General features: G+C 44.5%; 1 protein-coding gene across 1 annotated transcript in view; it reads left to right on the top strand.

Moving 5' to 3' along the window:
• RABGAP1 (RAB GTPase activating protein 1) overlaps window positions 1-26649 on the top strand; it is a 123665-nt gene that overhangs the window by 36056 nt on the left and 60960 nt on the right. The window contains exons 9-13 of the mRNA XM_054007282.1: window positions 1789-1891; window positions 3168-3337; window positions 6037-6211; window positions 8381-8474; window positions 12186-12336. Coding sequence (XP_053863257.1) covers window positions 1789-1891; window positions 3168-3337; window positions 6037-6211; window positions 8381-8474; window positions 12186-12336 — 693 coding nt within the window. The remainder of the gene's footprint in view (window positions 1-1788; window positions 1892-3167; window positions 3338-6036; window positions 6212-8380; window positions 8475-12185; window positions 12337-26649) is intronic.

Genomic DNA, 26649 nt, shown 5'->3' with positions numbered 1-26649 from the left:
CACGGAGGTCCCATAAAATCACAGAATTCGTGATCTCGGTGACAGACTCGCAGCCTTACTAATAGCCGCTGATGGACCTTTCCTCCATAAACTTACCTAATTATTTTTTTTAAATCAGTTATAGTTTTGGCCTTCACAACATTCTCTGGCAGTGAGTTCCACAGGTTGACTCTGCGTTGTCTTCCTTTTGTTTTAAACATGTCCTGCTCTGTCAGCTCCCTTACTCTTCACATTTTTTATATTATCTTTCCATGAAATATGTAGTATCTTCCTCAATCATCTGTAATGTACAGCTTCCAATCTTTTTGCTAGCTTCATACAGCTGGCCAGCAGTAGTGTTCTTTTATTTTCTGGATGCCTAACATGAGACGTGGGGTCTGATATACACAAGTCAAAGGGAGCTGTCCTTTGAACATATAAAGGGCTATAAAATGCACTCTGAAAAATCAGGACTGAGGTGCCTCAAATTGGACATGCAAAATTAGTGAAGACTTCTGACCTTGATCTCTGCCTTAGTTCCCCATCTGTAAATGGGGATACCACCACCTCCTGACCTCAGGAAAAGTGTTCTGAAGATACATTTGTTAATGTTTGTGAAGCACCCAGATTCTGTCGTGGAAAGCACCATAAGGAAATCCCATTAGTAAATGAATAACTTTGGTTTCAGAGCAGAGGCCATGCGCTGAACAATGAGGATAAAATAAAATATTGAATTAACCGGTTGTTACGTGAGTACTGTCCTTTCTGTGCACTGAATGGGGCAAGGGTCCTGTGGAAAGAATAGTATGGGATCATGTACGTAAAGATTGTATTATCAAGCATACAGACAAGGGGGATTAATTAAGGTTGCCTGTGAAGCCTTACTTCTGGCATTTCCTATCTTTTAATGTTGTGTTTTATGAGTACTATGTATATATTTTAGAAAAAGACCAGTATTAAAGAGTCTGCACTCTAATGTCCTTTAGATATCAAGGACATTTAGGATAGTACAATCTCACAATGTCAGATTTGGTTTATTACAACACTGCAATGTATCAAGATACATTAATGTGAAACAGCTGGAAAGCTTTTTAGGATTAGCAGTTTGTAAGGCAGTATTCTGATTTAATTTGTTTCAATATAGTAGAGACAATGAAATGCATCCCTAAAGCAAACAATTTAGGAGCTTATATAGTCACATACTTCAATGGAGTGAATGTACCATTCAAGCAGCCGTCATTTAGAGACTGCATAGTATGAAATGAGGCCAGAATAACTGAATTGTCTTGCATCTTCTAGGGCTGTGTTAAAGAAGAAATCTGAGGGGAGCTTCTATGTTTTTGCAATATGGAGCCCTTGCACTGTAGACAATGGGTTTCAATCTGACCCAGATTAGTAGTGGCCTGAAAGTCACCAGAGTGCAGTTGGCTCTTTGGCCTCTCTGAAATGAACTATTGTTCTTTCCACAGTTCCTATTGGACAGTGTTCACGTCATAAAAAAATCATTGAAGTTAGTAGTGACTGGCCTCTTCGTGGCAGTCTCAGCTGGGAGGTCAAAGGTCTCATGGGCCATCGGAATTGAGCGCTCCTCTCATCCCCAGAGACTGTCTCTCCTGGTTAGAGCTGAGTAACGTGGACTTGGGGAGTTGGCACTGCTGATGCCCATGCAGTAGTTGTTTTGTGGACAAACATCAGGTGTCTCTCTAGGGCTGGGACTCTTAACACCTTTCATGAGCACACAGTTCACTTTATTTTTTTTAATTATTTTAATGTTAATAATAATATGTTTGGTCTTCCATTTGTTTCTAGGAGTCCATGGGCAAAAGCTCTGATGGGAAATCGTATGTGATCACTGGGAGTTGGAATCCAAAATCTCCACATTTCCAGATTGTAAATGAAGAAACTCCTAAAGGTACCAACTTTACCAAATTAACTTTATTATCAGCAGGCATGTGTGACTGACTTCACCGGCGTTGGATTTCTTTTTATTAATTTAGAAGGGCTCTTGCTGAGAGAGAGCAGAGTGGCATCCTTTACTTTTTCTCTTAGTTACATAATGTAGTAAAAATAGTGTTGTGGTCTCTGAATTTGGTTCACATGGGATGTGTAAATCTAGACAGAACAGAAGACTAGTCCATTCCCTAGTATTAGCATACCGTAAGGATAATCAAGCATCCTAATAGGGAAAGGAACGACGTACAGGATGTGGGAGAGGATGAGGCGGTTTAGTACTTCATTCCAGCTGGTCCCCTTTAACTTCTGCAGACTCTCATTATGAATTGCACCAGATCATTTACTATAGGATTTTCCTTTTGTATGTGCTTAATTCCTACTGTAAATCCAACAAGGGTTGCACAAAGATTATTGGGGGGAAAACCACTATAAGAAAATTTTACATGTGGCAGAGAAAAATCCACTAAACTGGCAGATTTGTGGGGCTCCACTTCAGTTTTGGGGGATGACTCTCTTGATTCTTAAGCCTGACAATGAAACTTGAAGGATAACATTTCCAAATATTTTAGGTGATTTTCACAATTATAGTTGTGTGCGCAAATTGGGGAATTGAATGTGAATTGCTTGAAGGTCAGAAATGTTAGTGGTCCTAAAATTGTCTGGCCTAGTCTCTTTCCCATTTTGTGAAGAGTCCTGCTGCTATCGGTGGCTCTACTCTATCAAGGAGAGAATTTCTCACAGCTTGGGGGTCTTGAAAACATGTTTCAGAATCTCTTTAATGTGGTGGGATTTATCCATTATCCAAATGACTCATTTAAAAAAAAAAAAAACTGGTGGGACTATACTTGCAAGGCAGAGGTCACCATGCAAATCAAACCCTTGATTAAATATTTGTAATTGTTTTAAGGAATATATTCCCTAGTTTTCAATAGGGATTCAAAAAATCTGACAGAGGATTTTTATCCTCTGTAATATGGGCATCCTCTGCTAAGAGAAGATTCTGATAGGGCATCTTCTCTCTCTAGCAAATAGCTCATCTTATTGTCCTGTGCCAGTCACTGAAACCTTTGCTCTGGTAGCCTCCAACCTGGGGTGTTAGGTTAGCTAAAAGAGACTTTTCTGCAGAATTAGCTCTTACAGTAACATTACTACAAGGTAAACAGATTAGAGAGCATTTCCACTGAGATTTGTCAGCAGGTGATTGTACTATTGATTTGATTTTTTTTTCTCTGTAGATAAAGTGCTATTCATGACTACAGCTGTTGATTTGGTGATAACTGAGGTTCAGGAACCTGTCCGATTCCTTCTGGAGACCAAAGTCCGCGTTTGCTCACCTAATGAGAGATTGTTCTGGCCCTTTAGCAAACGTAGCTCCACTGAAAACTTTTTCCTAAAACTAAAACAGGTAACACTGTCTTTTTATCTACAGTTAAATTTGCGGATTGGCAGGCTTAACTGACCATAACCCCCCTATAATTAAATTCTTTTGAGACTTTAGAGGTAGATTTAGGATGCATTACAGGTTAAATGTAAACATATTGGGGACAAGGATAAACTGTCAGTGCAGTTTAAAGTCCCAGTCCTGAAGCTCTGATACATGTGTTGTCCTACTGAAGCCAGTGGAATGAATCGTGTATAAGGGCTGTAGGGTCGGGCTGCAGGTTGTCGTGTGTAATTAACTTCTGTACTTTCAAACCTGGTATTTGGGATGTTACAAAATTTCCTTAATATACAAGTCCTGCTTTTCTTTTACCTGACATGCCATAGTATAAACATAGAAAAGGTAGGTTACTTTTTGCAAAGATAAACAGGATTTAAATGTGCAAGTCCCAGAAAAATTTGACAATTGACCTGGAAAGGCTATTTTTCTTCAATAATGCTGTTACTGTCTAAGAGTTGGAGAAGTGTCACTGCACTGCTCCCTTTCCCCCCTGTGTTACATGGTTAGAGCAGAGGTTTCAACAAACCAAATATCCCAGCTTTTCCCGTTGAAAAACGGAACTGGGAAGCAATGTCAAAAAGGCTAACATCTTAGCTTTTTTACACCACCTGCTGGAGAGAAAAGGGTAACGTCTGTCTAAGACATACACTTGAATAATATATGGCAATACCTCACGCCAGAAACTATCAAAGGCTTGAAAATGGATGGTGAAAACCACCTAAGAGTTAGTATGTGGTGGGGGTGGGGGGGGAAAGCTATTCCCTAACTTGCTTATGAAATGGTCACCCTGAAACAAAACCACTCTTTAGAAGAAATAGAGAGCGTATGAAAACAAACCATCCCGTTGGTGAATTCACACAGTCTAATAGCACTGAGTGGAGTCAAGAATAGTGAGGGAAGGGGCTCGCTGTTCTCTTATTGTTCGTGAATTATATTGAGTCACCTCTTTAAGAGGATCAATTGAAACGAGCAACTTTCTCCCCAGTGTTCTCTTTTGCACTTGTTGGTTTTGGTTTTTTAAAGTAATAGCAGATAGTGGCATGCTTTCTCTGAGGCTTCTTTGCTGCATTTATCTTTTTTATTTAAAGTTAATTCCATGTGTAAGGTCCTGAACAGCTCATTCCAGAAGCACCTGATATGAAGAGATGTTATAGAAACCTTCCTTCAAAATACAGGCTAGAAAAAAAAAAAAAATCCTCCATGTAGGAGATTAGTCTGATCCTCTCCCTATTTGGATTGATCTTTTTGAGGTGGATTGTGGAGATGTTAAACAATTAATGCAGTTAGCTATAAATATTTCACTAATCTTAAAATACAGGCTGCTTTTCTGCCTGGTAATGTAAGGAAGCTTATCTTACTTAGCAAATTTTGTATCTTTTGTCTTACCAAACTCTGCATGCATTGTGACCTTTATCTCACGTAATTCTGCCTTGTTCACAGGCACTGACAGGTTATCCAACTTCCAGTGTTTACTAATGGAGGAGTTAGCACAATTCATAGTTGAAGTGACCGATATAGAGAGTCATGCCTGATAAGCATGGAAGGGAAACTTGTTTCTACAGAGAGGTGATTAGTCTTTAAAAGATACAACTATGTAGAATTAGCTTATCTTAGTTTGCCAATGTTTCTTGTTTCGGAAATGGTGGAAGCAGAGGGATTTTATTTTCCCAGATAACATTCATTGACTTAGTGATCTTTAGCCTGGAAGAATTTCCATTAATTTTAAATACTAAAATGATGAAATTGAGCTTTGGGAATTTTTCTGGAATTCTGTAAAAGTAGCTATTTCTTTGATTTTTGACTGGGTGGAAGTAAAGCTTCTTTAATGGTCTTGAATTAAGTTAGAATTTTGTGAAGTGTTTACATAGAAAGTCTTTGCTTTAACTTCCCTGTAACAGGACAGAAGCATTGAAAATTAATAGAGGAAATAAGGCCCACAATGGACCTTGGAACCCATAAAGTTGGCTACCTGTGTTCTCAGCAAGAATACCCATACATCTTACTTTTGAAGCAGCAAATAGACAATCAGTAGCCATGCTGGGACACTAAACAAGAACAAACAATTTTATCACTAAAAGATTACAGAAAAAAATGTCATACACTGCACTATTAGTCTGGTGAGAAGTTAGCTATAGTTCTAGGTTTTTGTCATTCGTAGTATTTTTCCCCCTTAATGAAAAGGTTGTCAAGTAGTCAAGAATTCACCAAACTTCCTCTCCTAGAACTTCCCCAGAGCAAACATAACATATATATTGTTGAGATGCATGCTACCTGTGTCTCCAGTCCACTCCTGTGGAAAAAGATGAGCCTGCTTACGAGTCCTGGACCTGAAATGTACTCATTTGTCCCGGGCGGGGGGGTGGGGGGGTGTTGCATCTTATTTGCAGGAGCTATACAACTCTGAGTGATATCTTTTGGATTCTATGCATTCCCATGAAATAGGGGCAGACACCAAACACCACAAGCATTCACAGCCCTGGAAGTTGCATTGGGGCACTGAAAGGACTGTAATAAAAATTTCAGTTCTTCACTTTTTTCTGTGTGGATGGTGGTGAAAATAGTTCCTCTTCTCCATCTCCCCTACCCCAAGGAGAGGATGTAGAAAGAACCTCGTGAAGCACATATTCCATATTCCTCACTCACAAGTATATTTTCTAATCCAGATGAAACAAAAGGACAGGAAGAACAACACAGATACGTTATATGAAGTTGTGTGTCTAGAAAGTGAATCAGAAAGAGAGAGAAGAAAAACTACAGCAAGCCCCTCTATTCGATTGCCGCAGTCTGGGTCCCAGGGCTCAATGATTCCTTCCCCTCCAGAGGATGACGAAGAGGAAGGTAAGAAGTGGGTCCTGTAAAGTTTGTTTTATTTGCATGCTTTGAAGGAAATGGAAGCCAGCTTAGGTAACTAACAAAGCTATTTAGAACAAGTTACCTTTTGAATGGGATGTTGTTTCACACTTTAAAGCTATGAGTGTCTGATAACTAACATTCAAACAGTTCCTGCAGCTGCCACTCCATTGGACACTTCTGTGAACCAACTAAATGCTTTTCCTTGGTTCATTTGAATCTGCATGGAGACACACTGTGAAGAGTTCGAAACACCGTGAAAAAGTTAAAAACGCTGATAGGCTGCTTAGAAGCATCTGACCTGAAGTAGCACTTGAGATGGAGTTTGTCCCTCCTTGACCAAATGTGAACAGCTGCAGCAGTGAGAAATGGGGAGTTGGCTTTAGTTTGAGATGTCTAAGTGGCATGTTTGCAATGAAAAGTGAACTTAGGCTTCTGTAGTGCATAATGTCACACCGGGAGCTATTTCACTCTTTTGGTGATGCTGTTCATTCTGAGACCTGGTGCGTTTTCAGCCGGCTATGTTGCCATTTCATTTTTTTAATAGACGTTTGAACTGTTTCTGAGTAACTGTTAGAAAAGTAATCAGTATGCTTGAATTATAGCATCTACCACTTCACATATCTGCTTGTGCTGTTCTAGATTTTTCACAGATGAACCAACATAACTGAGGTCCATTCAAAAGGAATGTATTTATGTATAAATAATTTAATGGGACAACACTGTCAGACCACTGTTATGGTATCAGAGAAATACTGAATGGCAGCAGAGCTTTTTATCTACATTACTTGTAATGAGCATTTCAAAATATCTGTGACAGAATATATCCGCTATGAGATTGGTTTTAATCAAGGTGTAGCGGGTGGTTATCCCGCTCCTGCCTGGAAGGGCTTAAAACAGCCCTGGCAAAGGGCTGCAGCTCTAAAAGCTGGGCTGACTGGGGAAGCAGCCACAGCTGGGCCAGGCCACAACTGGCCTGTATAAAAAGGCTGGGAGCCAGAGGCCAAACAGTCTCTCTCTGCACTCAGAGAGAGAGAGAGAGAAGGGCCTGGCTGCAGGGAGCTTAACTGGGTACCTGAATGGAGCAGGGCTGGGGAAAGGCTGGGGAGCTCCAGCCTGGAAAGCCCCTGGCTGCAGCCTAGTAGAAGGCCATGGGGGTGCTGGGGGTTGCAGAGGGCAGCCCAAGGGTAGGCCAAGGCAGCAGGTCCAAACCCAACCTTGTCTGTGATGAGTGGCCTATACTGCAGTCTGCCCCAGGGAGCGGGGGCTAGTTGGTGACTGGCAGTGGCCTTATTCCGAGGCGAGGTAGGGATAGTAGGTGGGGCTTCTCCGGGGAGGGGAGACCCTAATACTGAGGGGTGTACTGCCAAGGGGCAGCACCCCAGATAAAGGGGCACCGGGGTCCGGGAGGGACACGGGGGCCAGAGGACAGCCAGATCACTGGCCTGCAGGGGGCGCTCCAGGACGCTGGAACAAGCTAATTCCCAGAGACAACCAGCAGGAGGTGCCGCAGGGCTGAGTCCGCCCCTCTATACAAGGGTTGCTTCTTGGGGTTGTGCTTAGCTACTCTTTCATTTTAGCGATGGAATGTGCAGCATTCTAAAAGCTACATAATTCAAGCTTAAGGAGCTATCAAAAAAGTAATAGCATTCAAAGGAAAAGTGCAAAGCAGTTCAGGTTGCAATGAATGCAATGACATTATAATGGCCTCTCATTATATTTCATAAAGGAAACAAGATCCCTTAATCTTTCATTTGAAAGATCAAGAGTTGAGGATGTTACATTATCTAGCACTGGCAGTATTTCAGTTGTCTGTCAGGTACTTGCTGCTTTAAAATGCTTTAGCAGTGCTAGATGTGCAGCATTTCACTGATAGCAATACCATAAATTTCTTTCAAGATAACATCTGAAATATGATTGCATTGGTAGCAATTAGGTTAACGCTTACTTTGCATTCTGACTTGTTCTGGGCTGAATTGTGAGATGCCTGGTAATGATTATATAAGGATTGAGTCTACAAATGCTGTATTCCTCCTTGTTAAAATTTGCACAGATACACCAAGAACTGATTCACGTTGTAGAGAGCTGAATGCTAATCTCCTGGTAGGATAGTTCCCCCTGTTCTTACATTTTCTCCTCTCTTCTCATTCATTGTAGATAATGACGAGCCTCTCTTGAGTGGTTCTGGAGATGTTTCCAAAGAGTGTGCTGAAAAAATTCTTGAAACATGGGGAGATCTTCTGTCCAAATGGTAAGAAGCAAGAATATGCATTCTGAAAATGGTACTTCTGAGTCTTCTCAGACATGATAGGTTGCCAGCTAAGTGTGTTGTTTCTTCGCAGAGTGGCCATTGTTTCTGAAAATTAGTTGAGAAAAGATTAGGGTGGATTAAATCCTCTGTTACTGAGAATGCCTCTTATTTTCTTATAGCTCATAGACTTTAAGGTCAGAAGGGACCATTATGATCATCTAGTCTGACCTCCTACATAACACAGGCCACAGAATCTCTCTCACCCACCCACTCCTGTAACAAACCCCTAACCTGTGCCTGAGTTATTGAAGTCCTCAAATCATGGTTTAGAGATCTCAAGGTGCAGAGAATCCTCCAGCAAGTGACCCGTGCCCCACGCTGCAGAGGAAGGCGAAAAACCTCCAGGGCCTCTGCCAATCTGCCCTGGAGGAAAATTCCTTCCCGACCCCAGATATGGCGATCAGTTAAACCCTGAGCATGTGGGCAAGACTCACCAGCCAGCACCCAGGAAAGAATTCTCTGTAGTAACTCAGATCCCACCCCATCTAACATCCCATCACAGGCCATTGGGCATATTTACCTGCTAATAATCAAAGATCAATTAATTGCCAAAATTAGGCTATCTCATCCTACCATCCCCTCCATAAACTTATCAAGCTTAGTCTTGAAGCCAGATATGTCTTTTGCCCCCACTGCTCCCCTTGGAAGGCTGTTCCAGAACTTCACTCCTCTAATGGTTAGAAACCTTCGTTGAGTCTGATTTCAGGTTTTGTCTGATATCTTTTGTACTTCTTCTTTTTTGTATGTCTGAGTGTTCTTTAAAATCATTCAGGGAACATGTTAGTTTCTTGGGGTTACTGCAGCTGCAGGTGTTCTGGAAAGCCTGGTATTACTTTGCTCTACATTTGCTAATAAAAAAAAATCTGACTATCAAAAAAAGAAGAAAGCTGCAGCTTTTCCCTCACTTTGGCTCCCCAGAGATCATTTCCTGGGTAGGTTCCCTCATTCCAGCTCCAAGGTCGATCAGAGCTGAGCCACTTACACCCTCTGAGTATCCTTAGCCTTCGACTCTTAAGAATGCAGTAGGATCTACCTTGGATTATGAGGATATGTCCACCTCATTAAAGGAAGATAGGCTCTGGGCCCATCAGGGGAGTGTATGAATCATGCTTTTCTAGGAAGTGCTGATTTATCTAGCACAGAATTTCTAAATAGTAGAGATTCTGATGCAACCCATACCCTCCCTTCCTGGGCGAACAACTAGCCAGTTTTGCATACTAAGATGAGCCTCCCTCAAAGAGGTTGGTACTGGGATCTTTGCAAAACTCTGTCAACATTGCACAAAGAGATCACACAAACAATACCAGATGGAGCATTTCAAACTTGCCCTTGGTCTCCATCTAGCATTGGTTCTCTGCCTGTGCTTCATAACACCATTGAAAAGCAGAGCAAGAAACATCCAGAAAGCTGAGGGAAAATGAAATACTACATCCCCAAGAAGGAGAAAAGCAAAGCTACAGTACAGTAGAGATCAGATTAAAGCCACATTTAAGTGGTAGGAAATTTACTAATATAATGAATTTTAGCAAATATTTTCTTGATATGAAGCTAATCATAGCCTAGTAAGGGGAGTGGTTTTCTATTGATCTTGAATACTATTGTTTCAAATTCGATAGGGTTTTTACTTCCAGGTTTTTAATATAAATACATTATGGTAATTTGATAGGAGTGCTGGACATATGAAATTGTCACTTTAATATAACAAAAGAGTGGAAAGACTGCAACAAAATGATGTCCTCTCTTCCCCCACCCCCTTACAAGCAGCTTGATCAGATGAGCTCTACAAATCCTCTCTCAGAAAGAATGTTTCTCATATACTTCAGTTCTGTAACTCTTCCAAGGCTGAAAGGTAATTAAGCCACGTGACACTCGCACTGAAAATGTTTTGACAGCTCTAAGGATGTGGAGTGCTTCTGTGCTAATGCTGGCAATAACAACTTTAGTGTGGTGGTAAAGTTTCCCTCTTAACTTAAAAAAATATTGCAGGTAATGATCCTTGAGCTTTTAGCGTAATAGAGAATTGAAAATCCTAAAAAGGAGAGTTCAGGTGCTTAGATGCCATGGTTTTCTGATCTCATATTCAGATTTTTTTTATAGCAATGAGCGATTTGTTGGTATTCTTTTAACTTTTTTTACCATGTATGGTTTGCATTTTATTACAAATGAGTCACATGCTCTTCCCACTTGAAAATCCAGTAGTTGGGAATATCTGGTAGCCTGTTACCCATGAAGTACACAGGTTATATTGTGTGACACTGTTTTATTAAACCTACTATATATACTAATTCTGGTCATAAATTAAGGCAAGGCAATTCAGAGTCTCTTCAGAGGGTTTGTATTTGTTGTAGATGTTCTAACTTCCAAGCTTGGTCCTGAGAACAGATTTTCTTTCCCTTATAAATAATTGATTAGTGCTCCCTGTTATCAAGCTCTGTTGTATTTCTGGTGTAATGGGGGAAATCCTGGTATTTAAAAAGCTTTCTAGCAAGATGATAAATTCAGGAGAACTGAATTTATGTAGAGGGTGAAAGAGCAGATTATAGTACAAGGGTCCTGTGGAATAATTGCTGTTTTAAATGTCTGACACACTAACTTTTGCGGTCCCAGATGATTGTAATGGAATCATCCTGCTGTAGATTGGAGAAGAGCAGGAAAGGAAGCCTGTGTGTGTGTGTATATGTGTGTGTATATATATATATAAAATCATTCTAGACTGCTGGTATAGGTTTTCTGAGCAATAATCCCCACATTTAATAATTCTACCTCTTGACAAATAACCACAGCGTCAAACTATCCATGCATATTAAAATTCATTTTTATTATTTTATGTTTTATTATATATATTATATATTGTATATAATTTTATATGTAATAAAAATGAATTTTAATATGCATGGATAGTTTGACGCTGTGGTTATTTGTCAAGAGGTAGAATTATTAAATGTGGGCTTATTACTCAGAAAAACTGTACCAGCATCTAGAGCAGTTTAGAATCTGTGGAAATTCAACGTAAACTAGCTACACAAGGCAAGTAGTGATAACACTGGAAATTATTCGAACACATGCTTATAGTTGGAATTGCACTTTAGATTCTTGAAAACTGGTGTGTGGCCATTCTAGTCCTAAAAGGCCAGCTGATTACTGTAAAAAGCCTAGAGAGCAATATGGATTTCTACCATAAGCTCTTCCCCCTCTCATGTCCAAGTTGGCACAGTTTGAGATAACATAGGTCTATAAATCTTTTAATTTTATAACTCTGAGTGAAGGTTTAGATCATACAAAATGTGGTGTATTTCTGTACTTGTGTTTAAATCTTTTCTGCTTTGGTATATTGTGGTGTTGAGTCTTACAGCAGGTCCAGGACATGTTTGTCTTCCAACTAGATTTAATAGGGTTTATGGAAGTAGATTAGAAATGTGTCCCATTAATTTTGTTTCTTTCATGGCTCCTGAATGTTCCCATACTGTCATTATATTACAGCCTCCTATGGACTAGAAAGATACTCCAGCAACACACAGACTGCCTTGAAGTTTTCTCCATTGTGTCTCACATTCCACATTGCATTTTGGTTGTTACACATGTGTTTTCATACGTTTGTACTTGGGCCACAGTGATGGAGCATAACTTCCCTCTTGCCCTCCCTTCCCCTAGGCATCTCAATTTGAGTGTGAGGCCAAAGCCTTTGTCAGCGTTGGTGAGAAGTGGTGTTCCCGAGGCACTGAGAGGAGAGGTGTGGCAGCTGCTAGCAGGATGTCATAACAATGACCACCTCGTGGAAAAGTACCGAATTCTCATCACAAAAGTAAAGTGATGCATTTTATTTTTTTAATGTCTTATTGGTAGAAAGGTGGATAGTTACAAGAATCCTGTATTGCTTAAAGGTTATTGGGTATAACTGAATACGAAAGCCGAAAAAGTCAATATAATGGAAGAAAAACATAACAAAAAACCCTAGCATCTGGAGTATTTATTGTGGAGTTACCTCCACGTAGAGCATATTTCCCTTTAATATTTCCACTAATATTTTATAAAACTGTGACCTGTTTTAGTTTACCTCTTAGGAATATTCAGCTATTTGCTTTTTATGTCATTGTTAGAGATTTATTTGGTTAAATTCTTTGGCTTGCTCAGATTTCCTATTGGAAAGGTAACGTCTGTTCTATTGCCCCTAAAATCTGTTTGCAGCTAAAATGAGAATCCAGACCTAAATGTTGAAATTTAACTTGTTTCTTAGTAGCATAACCAAGTCAATGTGTTTTGTTAATGTTTGTTTGTTAGTTAAAGGGCATATTTGGGGTTTTTTGGTCCAGCTATTTAATTTTGCAGATCTTGGTTCTTAAGCACAACAGTAGTATATGAAAGTTTCTGACATCAATGTTGACAACAATAATAAAGAAAAAGAAAAGACATTATATGCTCAAACATCATGCAACCGTGCTTCTCAAAATTCAAAATATAACAGTTGTTCAAGAAATAAGAATGAAATATCTTTTCTCCACAATCAGTATTCTGCGTTTGGATATGATCGTTCTATGCACAAGCAATCCTATTTTACTGTGTTCATCAAATGATAACGTACTTAAGGACTGTGTAAGAAATGACTGATGGTAAGAGTTCACTACAAAAGTCCTCTCAGTGTAAATTCATTGTCCAAAAGATAATTAGCAAAATGAGTCTTAGTCAGTCTTTGGATATCCATGATCTGATTACACATAACCTGACTCTGATTTGCCAGGAATAATTACAAACATTATTCTGAAGGGAGAAGGGCATCTGAAATAAGACCCAGTGGGAAATAAAGCTTTGATTTATGTTGCATAATCACACAAGTTAAGAAGAAGGTAGTATTATCTGTCAAGCAAAATCTCCTGGGTGTTTCTGTTGTATTGTTTCAACTGCTAAGTGAGGAGCTGATCATGTCACTTGTGTCCCCATTCCAATATTTGGGTACTGGAATGAAGGAATGACCTGGGTGTAGTATAGTATAGTGCGTGACACACACTCCTCCTGTCTGTGAGTGAGTAAATGCACTAGGGTGTTTCATTTTCCTTCTTAAAACTGTGAAATCCTTCCATTCTTTCGCCTCTTGGCAGAGGCAGAGGAAATAACCTGGCTGTGATGCATTGAAAGTTTCCCTGGAGTCACAGGCAGAGAGAGTTGGCTGATTCAGCATTGTGATATAGAGACTGGCCACTCAGAAAATACTACAAAATTAACCTCTTGAAGCAAATTAGCATTGAATGAGCCTCTTTGGCATATGATCTCATCAAGTAATTGGCTTAGGCAAACGAAAGTGAAGTCTACTTTTTAATATCAATGCCATATTTGAGAATTGTTGTGGTGACCAAAAGTCAATTAAATGAAAATGGGACAGGAGTGTTTTTATAGTATTAGTAGAAAAAGGGTGATGGTCTGGAGGGAAAACATATCTATTCAACTTTTATACTGAATTTTCTATAGTCTGCCTAAAGTGAGGAATGGTGGAAGACCTAGAAAAAGGGATAAGGAGCTGCATAGGAAGAGGTCCAGAGATGAGATTAATTCCTTTAGAAGGAGGAGATGAAAGAAAAGATGTCAGCAGGGGCAGAATTGTGTGCAGCTTTAAAGAAGGACGAGGACCTTGAAGTGGAAGGGAAGAGGATTAAAAGAGGGAAGTGACCTGGTCAGTGAAGGAGAGAAGTACGGGTTTTATTTGTGTTTGTGTGGTTTTGGGTAGAAATTTGGATGGATTTAAAGGGAGTGAGGTGAGGAGCAAAGGACACTTATTGCAGAGAGGGTTGTGACCTACACTCCTGCAGTGAATGTGGGATCCTGCGGGTCCTACAGGACCCTCTGCCATAATAGTGGGTAAAATGGATTTTGTTGCAGGGGCAGGATTGGGTGGGCAAACCCCCCAAAAACCCAGACTGCGGTAATTTGTGGGAAAACACTACATTGCTCATGAGTTTGTCAGCAATGTAAAGCAAGTTTTTCTTAAATAAATAAATAAATAAAATAAAGGTTTTAATACTTAAATTTAAGTGAGAGATGGGAAAAAATTAACGTCTATTATAACAGAAGTTAAAGTATTTTTTACATGGCTTAAGTAGGATTTGTTGTCTTTTAGTGGTAAAAATTGTCTGAATTCCGTTATATATCCGACTGGGTGGTTTTTTTAAGTTGCATGGGGGAGTCTTGCAGGATCTAAGGTTCTTCTTCGAGTGCTTGCTCATATCCATTCCATTAGGTGTGTGCGCGCCGCGTGCACGATCGTCGGAAGATTTTCTACCCTAGCAACACCGGCGGGTCGGCTGTGGAGCCCCCTAGAGTGGCGCCTTCATGGCGCTGAATATATACCCCAGCCGACCCGGCGCCCCCTCAGTTCCTTCTTACCGCCCCTGACGGTCGTTGGAACTGTGGAGCGCTGCTTAGCTGTTCTCCACTCTCCCTAGCTTTGTTGGTTATTAGCAGTTATAGTTATAGTGTTTATAGTTAAATAGTTAAATAGTTTTAAAAAAGTTGTTATAGTTGTTCTAAGTAGCTCAGGGGATTAAGGGGGTCGTCTCCCCCTTTCTTCCCCGGCCGCGGGGCCGGGCTCATGCCCAACGCTCCCGGCTTCAAGCAGTGCGCCTCCTGCGCGAAGCCTATGCCCACGAGCGACCCGCACGACTCCTGTCTGAAGTGCCTGGGAGAGTCCCACCAAACAGATAAGTGCAAGATCTGTAAGGCCTTCAGACCAAGGACCAAGAAGGAGCGGGACTTTCGGCTCAGGCAACTCCTGATGGAGGCGGCACTTAGCCCGGACACTCCCTCTACGGGCCAGACCCCGGCGCCTAGCACCTCGGTGCGCAGTGCACCGGCAGCACCGGCTTTGACGACCACGCGAGTGGCGTCAGACAAGCCTCCCCGGCACCGGACCTCGTCGGCACCGCAAGCAGTGCCTCGGCGCCGATCATTATCCCCGGGGCATAAAAAAGCCCATAAAACGGGGACGTCCGTGCCGAAGACGCCAGCTCCCCCAGTGCCGGGGGTAGAGCCGCGTCCGCCGGTGGAGCAAAGGAAACAGGTGCCTCCAGCACCGTCGACTCCGGCACCGAAGCCGTTGAGTCCGGTGCAGATAGCGTCTCCACCGAGGCCGGCGGTGATACAGTGCCTACCGTCGACTCCAGAGACCTTCGCGGCGGCGAGAGACTTAATAGCTCTCACGGAGCCGGCACCGCCTCAACCACCGGCACCGACTGCACCGCTGACTCGCCCGGTCCAGTCGAGGGGGAAACCGGCCTTGATGCGCCCTCCACAAGGACTGGAACCTCGGCACCGCTCCAGGTCCCGAAGCAGGTCCCCACGCCGCTCGCAGTCCCGGCACCGAATATCATCTCGGCACCGGTCGTACTCGCGGCCAAGATCTTCTTCGCGGCACCGCTCTACGTCTCGGCACCGATATGATCGTCGGCACCGATCAACGTCGAGACGTAGCTCTCGGCACCGCTACGGTCGACGCTCGACGTCGAGAGGCCGCTCCCGGCACCGGGCATACTCCAGGTCCTCGTCGAGGTCCAGATCCGACTCCCGGCACCGACGAGGTCATCGGCACCGGTCGCGGTCCCGGCACCGATCGCCGGCACCGCGTGGAGATAGAACATCCCCGGACCGGCACCGTGCGGCACCGCATCCCACGGGATTCGTCTCGACGCACTCGGCACCGCCATGGCCATCGAGATCGGTGTCCCGCTCCTCTGAGGAAGTATCGAGATCGGCATACCCCCCTCAGGGTCAAGCCGAGGAGCAGGACATAGGCCATTGGCAGGAGGTAGCAGAGGACCCTGCTCATGGCCCATCTCACTGGTCGTTCTGGACCCCGTGGGCGTACCATCAGGCGCAAGGGGCTCCAATTGCGTCGACCTCTCGCTCCGGTCACTCCGTCAGAGGGGCCCCGGAGTCCACCATCTCTCGGCCTCCGCCAGGGGGCATGGAGGCCTCTGGGTCCGCACCACCTGACACCCTGGACCCAGGCACAGGTGATGCTCCAGCCCAGGAACAGGGAGACCAGGACCAGCCCTTGGATCCTGTTCCACCGCAGGCATCTTCCTCTTCTTCTCCCGATGAGGCAGTGGCGGGCACATCGTGCACAGGCCCGCCTCCAATAGATCTTCGGGCTCACCAGGATCTTCTGCGCAGGATGGCCCGTAATATGGACCTGCAGGCGGAGGAGATAGTGGAGGTTCACGACCCGATCGTGAATATCCTTGGAGCGGATGCCCCATCGAGGGTAGCGTTACCCCTGATCCGCACGATTCAAATGAATGCGGATACGATATGGCAGACTCCTGCCTCTATCCCACCCACAGCGAGAGGGGTGGAAAGGAAATACTTTGTCCCGTCTAAGGACTATGGGTACTTGTATACCCACCCCCAACCGTGTTCACTGGTGGTGGAATCAGTGAACGCACGAGAGCGCCACGGCCAGCAGGCTGCAGCGCCTAAATCAAAAGAGGCTAAGCGGCTCGATTTGTTTGGCCGTAAGGTTTACTCAGCCGGAGGGCTACAACTTAGAGCAGCGAACCAGCAGGCGCTGCTGAGCCGCTACAGTTTCAACTCCTGGAACTCTATGGGTAAGTTTAAGGAGCTGATTCCCCAAGAGTCCAGGGAAGAGTTTGGAGCCATGGTAGAGGAGGGCAAGAAGGTGGCTCGGACCTCCTTGCAGGCCTCCTTGGACATAGCAGACTCAGCTGCGAGGACCCTGGCTTCGGGTATCGCTATGCGTAGGATCTCCTGGCTTCAGGTCTCGGGTTTGCCTCCGGAGCTGCAGCAAACCCTACAGGATCTCCCCTTTGAGGGACACGGATTGTTCTCAGACAAAACGGACTCTCGCCTGCAGAGCCTAAAGGACTCGAGAACAATCATGCGCTCCCTGGGGATGCATGTTGTGGGCCCTCAGCGCAGGCCATTTAGGCCGCAGCCTCAGCGCTTCTACCCCCCCCCACCTCGTCAGAGACAGGACTCGGCCAGGAGGCGAGGGCGAGGTGGTAGAAGAAGGTGGACCGGCCCTCAACCCGGCCAAAACCAGGGGCCACCTAGACCACCTTCAGGCCCCAGGCAGAACTTTTGAAGGTGCGGTCGAGGACGGCGCCCCAGTCATCCCCCAGGATCCAACCCCCTCCTTTCGGGATCGCCTCTCCCACTTCCACCGTGCTTGGTCCCTTATAACTTCGGACCGTTGGGTCCTCCGCACGGTGGAGAGGGGATACGCTATCCAATTTTCTTCTATCCCCCCCTCCCACCCCCCTTCCCCGTCCCTCTTCAGGGACCCTTCTCACGAGCAACTTCTTATTCAGGAGGTTTCTACGCTCCTGGCCATGGGGGCCATAGAGGAGGTTCCAGTAGAGTTAAGGGGCAGGGGATTTTATTCCCGTTACTTCCTGATCCCCAAGTCCAAAGGAGGTCTGCGGCCCATCTTGGACTTGCGCGGACTCAACAAATTCGTAGTAAAGTTGAAGTTCCGCATGGTCTCTTTGGGGGCCATTATCCCTTCCCTCGATCCTGGAGACTGGTTCGCCGCCCTCGACATGAAAGACGCATACTTTCACATCTCAATTTACCCACCTCACAGACGCTTCCTGCGATTCGTGGTAAACATGGTGCACTACCAATTCGCAGTCCTTCCCTTCGGCCTATCCTCGGCCCCAAGAGTGTTCACGAAATGTATGGCTGTCGTGGCAGCGTACCTTCGTCGGCAAGGGATACAGGTGTTCCCGTACCTAGACGACTGGCTGGTACGCGGTCGCACCAAGGAGCAAGTTCAAGCTCACGTCCACATAATAGTGCACACATTCAACGAGTTGGGCATCCTACTCAACAAGGACAAATCCACTCTAGAACCTACCCAGAGAATAGAATTCATAGGCGCAGTTCTAGACTCCAGACGTGCACAAGCCATCCTGCCAGACAACCGATTTGGCACCATCATGAGCCTCACTCAAGGGCTCCAGGCGTTCCCAACTACCACGGTGAGGTCGTGCCTTACCCTGCTGGGCCACATGGCTTCCTGCACGTACGTAACCAGGTATGCCAGACTTCGGCTTCGCCCACTTCAAACCTGGGTGTCTTCAATATACCGTCCACATCGGGACAGCCTGAACATGGTGGTCACGGTCCCGATCTCGGTCCTGACCTCCCTCACCTGGTGGCTAGATCACAATGTGGTCTGCGAGGGGATGCCATTTCACGCCCCACAACCCTCTCTGCACCTGGTCACAGACGCTTCATCTCTGGGTTGGGGCGCCCATCTCAACGAACACCATACCCAGGGCCTGTGGACTGCATCCCAGCTAGCCCTGCACATCAATGTTCGGGAACTGATGGCGGTGCGCCTGGCGTGCCAGGCATTTCTCAACCTCCTACGTGGCCGATGTGTGTTAGTTCTCATCGACAACACCACGGCCATGTTTTACATCAACAAGCAAGGAGGAGCACGTTCGTCAATCCTATGCCAAGAGGCCATTCGCCTGTGGGACTTCTGCATCGCCCACTCAATCCACCTCACGGCATCGTTCCTCCCTGGAGTCCAGAACACTCTAGCGGACCGACTCAGCAGGTCCTTCCAGACGCACGAGTGGTCTATCCGTCCGGACATCATACATTCCATCTTCCAGAGGTGGGGGTTTCCCCAGATAGACCTGTTTGCATCCCGAGACAACAGGAAGTGCCACGTGTTCTGCTCCCTACAAGGTCGAGCTCCGGGCTCCCTCTCGGATGCGTTTCTCCTTCCCTGGAAAGACCACCTGTTTTACGCCTTCCCTCCGTTTCCTCTGGTCCACAAGGTACTGCTCAAATTGCGCAGAGACCAGGCACAGGTAATTCTGGTCGCTCCAGCGTGGCCGAGACAACATTGGTACACCACACTGTTGGAACTCTCGGTTCAGACACCGATCCCGCTTCCGTTGTATCCGGATCTCATCACGCAGGACCACGGCCGGCTGCGTCACCCCGACCTGCAATCACTCCACCTCACGGCGTGGCTGCTCCATGGTTCACCCAGGCAGAGCAGCAATGCTCGCACTCTGTCCAACAGATTCTGCTGAGCAGTAGGAAGCCCTCAACACGCACCACGTACCTGGCCAAGTGGAAGCGGTTCTCCTGTTGGTGCGAACAACGAGCCACGTCCCCGTTGCAGGCACCCATTCCTCTCATTTTGGAGTATCTCCTCTCCCTAAAACATCAGGGGTTGGCGATATCTTCAATTAGGGTTCACCTGGCCGCTATATCGGCCTTTCACCCAGGGGAACTCGCGTCCTCGGTATTCTCTAACCCGATGGTCGTTAGATTCCTCAAGGGCTTAGACCGGATGTACCCACAACAACGTCAGCCCGTCCCAACGTGGGACCTCAACCTGGTTCTCTCCAAGCTCACAGGTCCTCCATTCGAGCCACTGGCCACCTGTTCACTTCTGTACCTATCCTGGAAGACAGCCTTCCTCGTAGCCATCACCTCAGCAAGGCGCGTTTCTGAACTCAGGGCGCTGACATCCGAGCCCCCTTATACAGTTTTCCATAAGGATAAAGTGCAGCTTCGTCCACATCCTGCCTTTCTCCCTAAGGTGGTTTCTCCTTTTCACATCAACCAGGACATCTTTCTCCCGGTCTTTCATCCCAAACCACATGCCACTCGCCAGGATCAACGCTTGCATTCCCTGGACGTACGAAGGGCCCTGGCCTTCTATATTGACCGCACAAAGCACTTTAGAAAGACGACGCAGCTCTTCGTTGCAGTGGCCGACCGAATGAAAGGCTCACCGGTCTCCTCACAGCGCCTATCCTCCTGGATTACGTCTTGCATCCGGACTTGCTATGACCTGGCAGGTGTCTCAGCACCGCACCTCACCGCTCACTCCACGAGGGCCCAAGCCTCCTCGACTGCTTTCCTGGCACATGTTCCGATACAGGACATTTGTAGAGCGGCGGTTTGGTCATCAGTCCACACGTTTACAGCTCACTATGCACTAGTGCAGCAGTCCAGGGACGATGCTGCCTTCGGATCAGCGGTTTTGCACACGGCAATGTCTCACTCCGACCCCACCACCTAAGTTGGGCTTGGGAGTCACCTAATGGAATGGATATGAGCAAGCACTCGAAGAAGAAAAGACGGTTACTCACCGTTGTAACTGTTGTTCTTCGAGATGTGTTGCTCATATCCATTCCAAACCCGCCCCCCGTCCCCACTGTCGGAGTAGCCGGCAAGAAGGAACTGAGGGGGCGCCGGGTCGGCTGGGGTATATATTCAGCGCCATGAAGGCGCCACTCTAGGGGGCTCCACAGCCGACCCGCCGGTGTTGCTAGGGTAGAAAATCTTCCGACGATCGTGCACGCGGCGCGCACACACCTAATGGAATGGATATGAGCAACACATCTCGAAGAACAACAGTTACAACGGTGAGTAACCGTCTTTTTTTGTGGGTGGGAGTGGGATAAAAATGCAAGAAACAATGCTTTGTTTTTGTGGGAATGGGAATGGGAGTGGGTGGGTTTTGCAGGATGGGAGCAGGGGTTCTGCTGTGACCTTCCTTTCAGATAGCCAAAGCTGGCAGAATCTCTTAAGCATCTCTAACCAGGTTTGTTGGCCCCTTCTTGTAGATTGCAGACACAGCATTGTTGTTCTTCTGTGGTTGGGGAGGGCTGCTCTGAAGGGTGATTCCGTGGACACTTGTAGTAACTTGCTTAATCTTTCAGGCACAGTCCACCCTACAGGGAGCTCAGCTGGCTGCTGGCATATAATCATCAGACTTGTTTTGCAAAAGGAAACAATGATAACAGGTTGAAGAAGTGTCTCAGGTTTACATGCAGTTTGCTCTAATCAGCAGGCTTCTTATTTGAGAACTTCATCACTCTAAGGCACCAAGTTCACCACTTTGGCCTTTGCAGCAGTTACCAATATCTTTGAAAATGGTGCAGTGTTGCTGCTCAAATCAACTTACAGTACTGATGTACCTGTCAAGTGTTTGGCAATAGTGCTTCCTGGCAGAGCAGTATAGAAAACCAAGTGCTGTGCTGGCTGGCATCAAGCCCTGCCTTCTCTGTAAAGGAACATGTGACACTTCAGATAACTTCATCTCATGTGGTGGATGTGCATCTGCAGAAGTGTCAGTTCCGCTTAGTGTGAGCAAAAAAGGATAAACAGAGAGGATGTGCTAGCGACTGATGTTCAGCCTTCTACCAAAAATTATTTAAGACCAAAAATGCTTAAGACTTAAATGCTTTCCTCGTGATCAAGAATACTGCAGCCTTTCAGGTGTGCTCCTCTCTGCCAGAGAGCTGTGAGCAACGAACTATCATTTCTAGTCGCTGCATCAGATTGCATTGGACACTGTAGTCTTTTGGCCTTGTCTTTTGTTTCAGGGCAGTGAAAAAAGGTAGGTTTCTCACTGAGATTTCAATCAACTGCTTTGGTTAAGTGACTAGATCAACTTCTTTCATGCTGACACTTTTAAAAAATAACATTTGGAGAGTGTTCAGGGCAGCACATACAAATAGCAGCTGGCACTTCTGCTTCTCCTTCCACATGAGTAATTGCTCCACTGACCCAGCAAGATATCTGCAATTCCATCATACGCTTGCTAACTGGAAGGGCATGAGGGAGTAGATTTATAATAGAGGTGGATTGTGTTTTGGTCTCTGGTTTTCATTATTCCTGATTAACTCTGACAATTATACATGGAGTTCTAACATGAGCTGTTTTAACTGTTCTGAAGAGAACCGGTCAGTTGTCTTAGCCAGAATACTGTAGTGTGACCGAAGGAATTCAGATCTCCACAAACTTAGTTGAGCTCCACCTCCTTAGTGCTCACCAGACTGCTATGATCCCATGTGTGTTAAGCCTCCAGAGGCTGAAAGGAGACCAGACACTGCCCCAAACTGGGGGTGCCGAGGCACATTGTTAGGGTGCAGATCCTCTGTCTAACATCCCATCTGGAGAGCGTAGATCTCACAGTCCAACTGCCCAGATCCTGGGATGAGTGGCGGGTCCCTCCCCTGTTACTTAAACATATCCTCTCCCACAACTCTAGCTGTCCGGGTCTTCCTCAGCTTTACTCTTCAAGGCAACTTGATAGGCCTAACACTTAACAGTCTCACTTTGCACAGGATTCTAAAACACCAACTGCTCTTTACTTAATAACATGAGAGAATGCAGATAATTTAGAAAATAAGAAACATTTTGGATGCAGTGCCCGTCCCTCTCTCACTCACTCTTCCCTGGAATCCCTGGGGGGCCCCTCTGTGTTCAGGTACGCAGGGTTCCCTTAGCCTCTTCAGACTCCTGTATCAGCTCCCCTGTGCTTGACCTGGTGAAAAAGGCCAAAGACCCCAAAAAGGTCAACTCTTCAGGTGACTTCAGGATCTGGCCCCTCAGCTGATCACAGACCTCTACCAGGTTCTATTACTTCTCCCCTGACAAACCAGTTCTTCTGGATGGGAGCTAGCCTATTGCCTAGAATTTGTGTTTTAATAGATGATCATCCCGATATAATAACTTTCTATTATCAGCCCTGCATCTTACCCTTTGGAATTTCAGTCCAACTTGGAGGTGAAGAGGACAACTGTGCAGCCCTGTGCCTTCTCTTTCAGCTTGGTAAAGATACATAGAGCGAGTTCATAATCTCACAGAGAATTCATAAATCGCACAGCTAGATTTCCCCATGTAGTCATACTTCCCAGTACAGAAGTGTCTGCTAATCATCTGGGAGGCCTGGCACTCTGACTGCCATGGTTTTACCTTCCTGATAATGCTGTGCCATGTTTTACAAGCCATTCCTAGAAGTACTGCTTTTGCAAAACTATTGCTAGGAGTGCTGTTAATGGAAATGCCAAATCAGCGGCACTGCAGTTTTCTGAAGGTGGTGTATCCAGGAGTGAGTAATCTCGTTATAGCAGAACTGCAAAAGGAGTTAATGCAATCCCCCAGCTCTCCAGTGCAAAGCTGGTAATGCGATAGGCCTGTTTAAGTATTCATAGTAAGGCTCTGCCCCCTCTTCTGTCTTGATGTTGACCTCTTTGTTTCAGTAGCAGCATTTGATTTCCGTCAGTCTTTTCGTGACCCCAGATGGCAGCGAGGCCCTGCGTTAATACAGATCTGTGTTGACAGCTGCATTGGAAGTCTCTGGCCTCTTTCAGTGGATTGTTTCTTGTGAGCAGAGTTGTGGACATGGGCTGCATCAATAGTCTTTGATATTCAAGTTTACTTCCCGATGGGCTTCAGACTCTTGATGGTTTCAGAAGCTGTGTTTTGCTTTCTTCTGCTTGTTAACAATCTCTGTAAGAACAGCCCCTGGCTTGTTGTTGCTACGTGCCTGATTCCATGTGGCTGCTGAACAGTGAAATCAAAATGTCCTCCACTGTTTTCTAAATGGAGACTTTTTTTCTTTTCTTTTCCTTGAAGCTATGTTGTGACATAGGAGATAATTGAAAACCATGCCCTGAGGTGTACACCCTTTGGTTTATTGCCTTTGGTAAATATTGACCAGCATTGTATACCATGCTTTTCATTATGTGAGTAATGTCTAGATTTTACCCACTTCTCCAAATTACTTTTGATTGGGAATTTGTGCACCATCTGTGTGAATCTCCAAAGCTATTAGCAATCCCAGATTGTTACACTCATGGGAGTATATGGAAGACAGCCAGCCAGAAGAATTAAGGTCATATCACTGTTGGGGACAGAAATGGAACTCCAGATCAAAAGATCCAGACAATCCCTATGAGAAGCATCTGTTTCTCCTGGAACTTCAAAAGAGGGACTCCTTGCTTCAAATATGGTAGGCCCTGGTCTTTGGGATAAAGAGAAATCTCTATCACTTTGGCACTTCAGTAGTCTGCTCTCAGCAGCATTCTGAAATCTAAGGGAGAAGACGCTATTAGGTACCTGAAGAAACAATACTCAACACTTTTGGGGGTCACCTTTGGACAGAGAAATACTGTTGTATGGAAGCTGTTGGTGAATAGAGTATTGGCATCCCCAAAGGTTTAAAAAAATCATGAGTCGCTTACTGAAAATCATGAGATTGGCTAAAAAAACAGGAAATTACAAAAATCAGGAGATTCTTTTTATTCTTGTTTTTCAACCTTTAGGGTATAAGCTTTTCTGTGCAGTGATTACAGATAGAAGTTTTTTTTAATGGATACTGTAATTTTTCAGGTATTCCCACAATTTCAGCAATTGGGCCTTTAAGAAAACCACCATTCATGCGAGATTTGAGATAAAATCGCTGGCGTTAACAACACAGTAAATTATTCTTTACTCATGATTATTGTAGTTAACATTTTTTGTGCATGATCCAAAGCCCATGGATATAACTAGAAAGACTCCGATTGTCTTCAGTGAACTTTTGTTTGCAAAATGCTTTGCAAACAATTCTCCAATCGCAGCCTTATCACTACCTGCTGAACTGTTAGGGAAAGAAGTCTAGGACTTGGTTGTACTGTGTCTCCCACTCTGAGGCTTTGTCTACACTACAAATGCTTTGCTATCTCAGCAAAGCCCGGAGTGTAGACTTGGTTTATAACAACAGATGTTTTTCTATCGGCATAGTAACACCACTGCCTCAAATGACATTAGCTACGCCAACAGAAGCACTCTTCTGTCAGCATAGCTGCATCTATGCTGGGGTTTTTGTTGGCATAGCTCTGTTGGGTAGTGGCTGTGGAGTTTTTACACCCCTGACTGATATTGTTATGCCAACAAAACTTTGTCTGTCATACTGGACTTAAAACAGAAAGAGAACGTTCTGTGTGATAAATTATTTCATAAGTTCAATTAGGGGAAGAAACTGACTGTGACCTCTTAGAGTGCTAAACAGTCAAACTGGAAAGTTTGTTTTCTTCCTGGGAGTTGTGGATAGATTACAAATAGTAATTTACAAAATATAATGGCTAACTGAAACTATTGGTACATAACATTTGTAGTGTCATAGATAGCGTTGATTTCACATCAAACATTCCATAATTTATTTTAATAACTGTGAAACGCCTTCAGCAATAAAGTTAGATTCTGATGAATTGAATGGAAAAAAAGCAATAGTTTCCATAGCAACTGGTAGTGAGTGGCAGGGAGCAAGTACTCTTTCAGTTATTGCTAAGCAATGGATGAGCAGGCACAAAATTTTTGCCTTTGTTTATAAGCCATCTGCATTGGTCCCAATAGAACAAGTGCTCAGTGCACAGGAAATTAAAGGCTGTCCACTATATCTGGTGATGTCTCGACGTCTCTTGTGGCTGTATAGTCCAATCTGTAAGGAGCAAGGTCATAATCAGATGTCACATAGGAAACTAGCAAGTAGAAAATTGCCTATTTTGTACTATCTTTCTTTTAGAATTGTTCCTTTGTTTTTATACTCTGCTGCGAACACTGATTCTACTCAATAAATAATGAACAGTTGGAAAACAATTAATCCTGACTTTAGGATCTAGTTAAATCAAGACATTGATTTGTTTTAAGATAATATAAGATTAGCTTTTTCTCCTGGGGTAAAAATAATCCATGCTTTCAGTGGACAGGTGAAAACACTTTTCAAAAAGCCAATTTTTTTTAGACTTCATAGAAATGCCCCTCTAACAGAGCTGTGAATTTCAGAGGTGCTGAGTTCCAATTGAACTCAGTGGGAGCTGCACTACCTTACAGGTAAAGTGCTTCTGTTTTTAGATTAATGAAGCCATAATGGGAGTTATACATTTCTTGTTGAACCTCCATGAGGTTGCATTTTGCATGATCATAGGTTCTCAGATATTCCTGAACACTGGTGTTGTGGAATAGGAATATCTCTGATCAGTGCAGCTTTTGTGCTGCAAAACTATGCAGTATGGGACCCCACCTCATTTCCCATTCAGCGAGAAGAGAGATGATTTTACATTGTTTTAATGGCTGAGAATTGCCTAATGCAGACCCCCATCTTTTTGAAGCCTTCTGAGATCACAGCTAACCTTAGGCTGTGGAACAATTTTGTTGTACATTTATTTCTATTGCTGTAGCACTCTGTTAGCTGAGATACTTCTAAAAAATAACATACAAACATCCTTGCCGGTGAAGGGGAAGAATTGCTTTTAATGAAACTTCTTGAAAACACACAATTGGCACTTCCCAATCAAGATTT

Source organism: Malaclemys terrapin, chromosome 17 (assembly GCF_027887155.1).
Source record: "Malaclemys terrapin pileata isolate rMalTer1 chromosome 17, rMalTer1.hap1, whole genome shotgun sequence".
Classification (NCBI taxonomy): Eukaryota; Metazoa; Chordata; order Testudines; family Emydidae; genus Malaclemys; species Malaclemys terrapin.
Note: the sequence above shows the minus strand (reverse complement) of the source record. Positions and strands in the feature narration are given on the sequence as shown.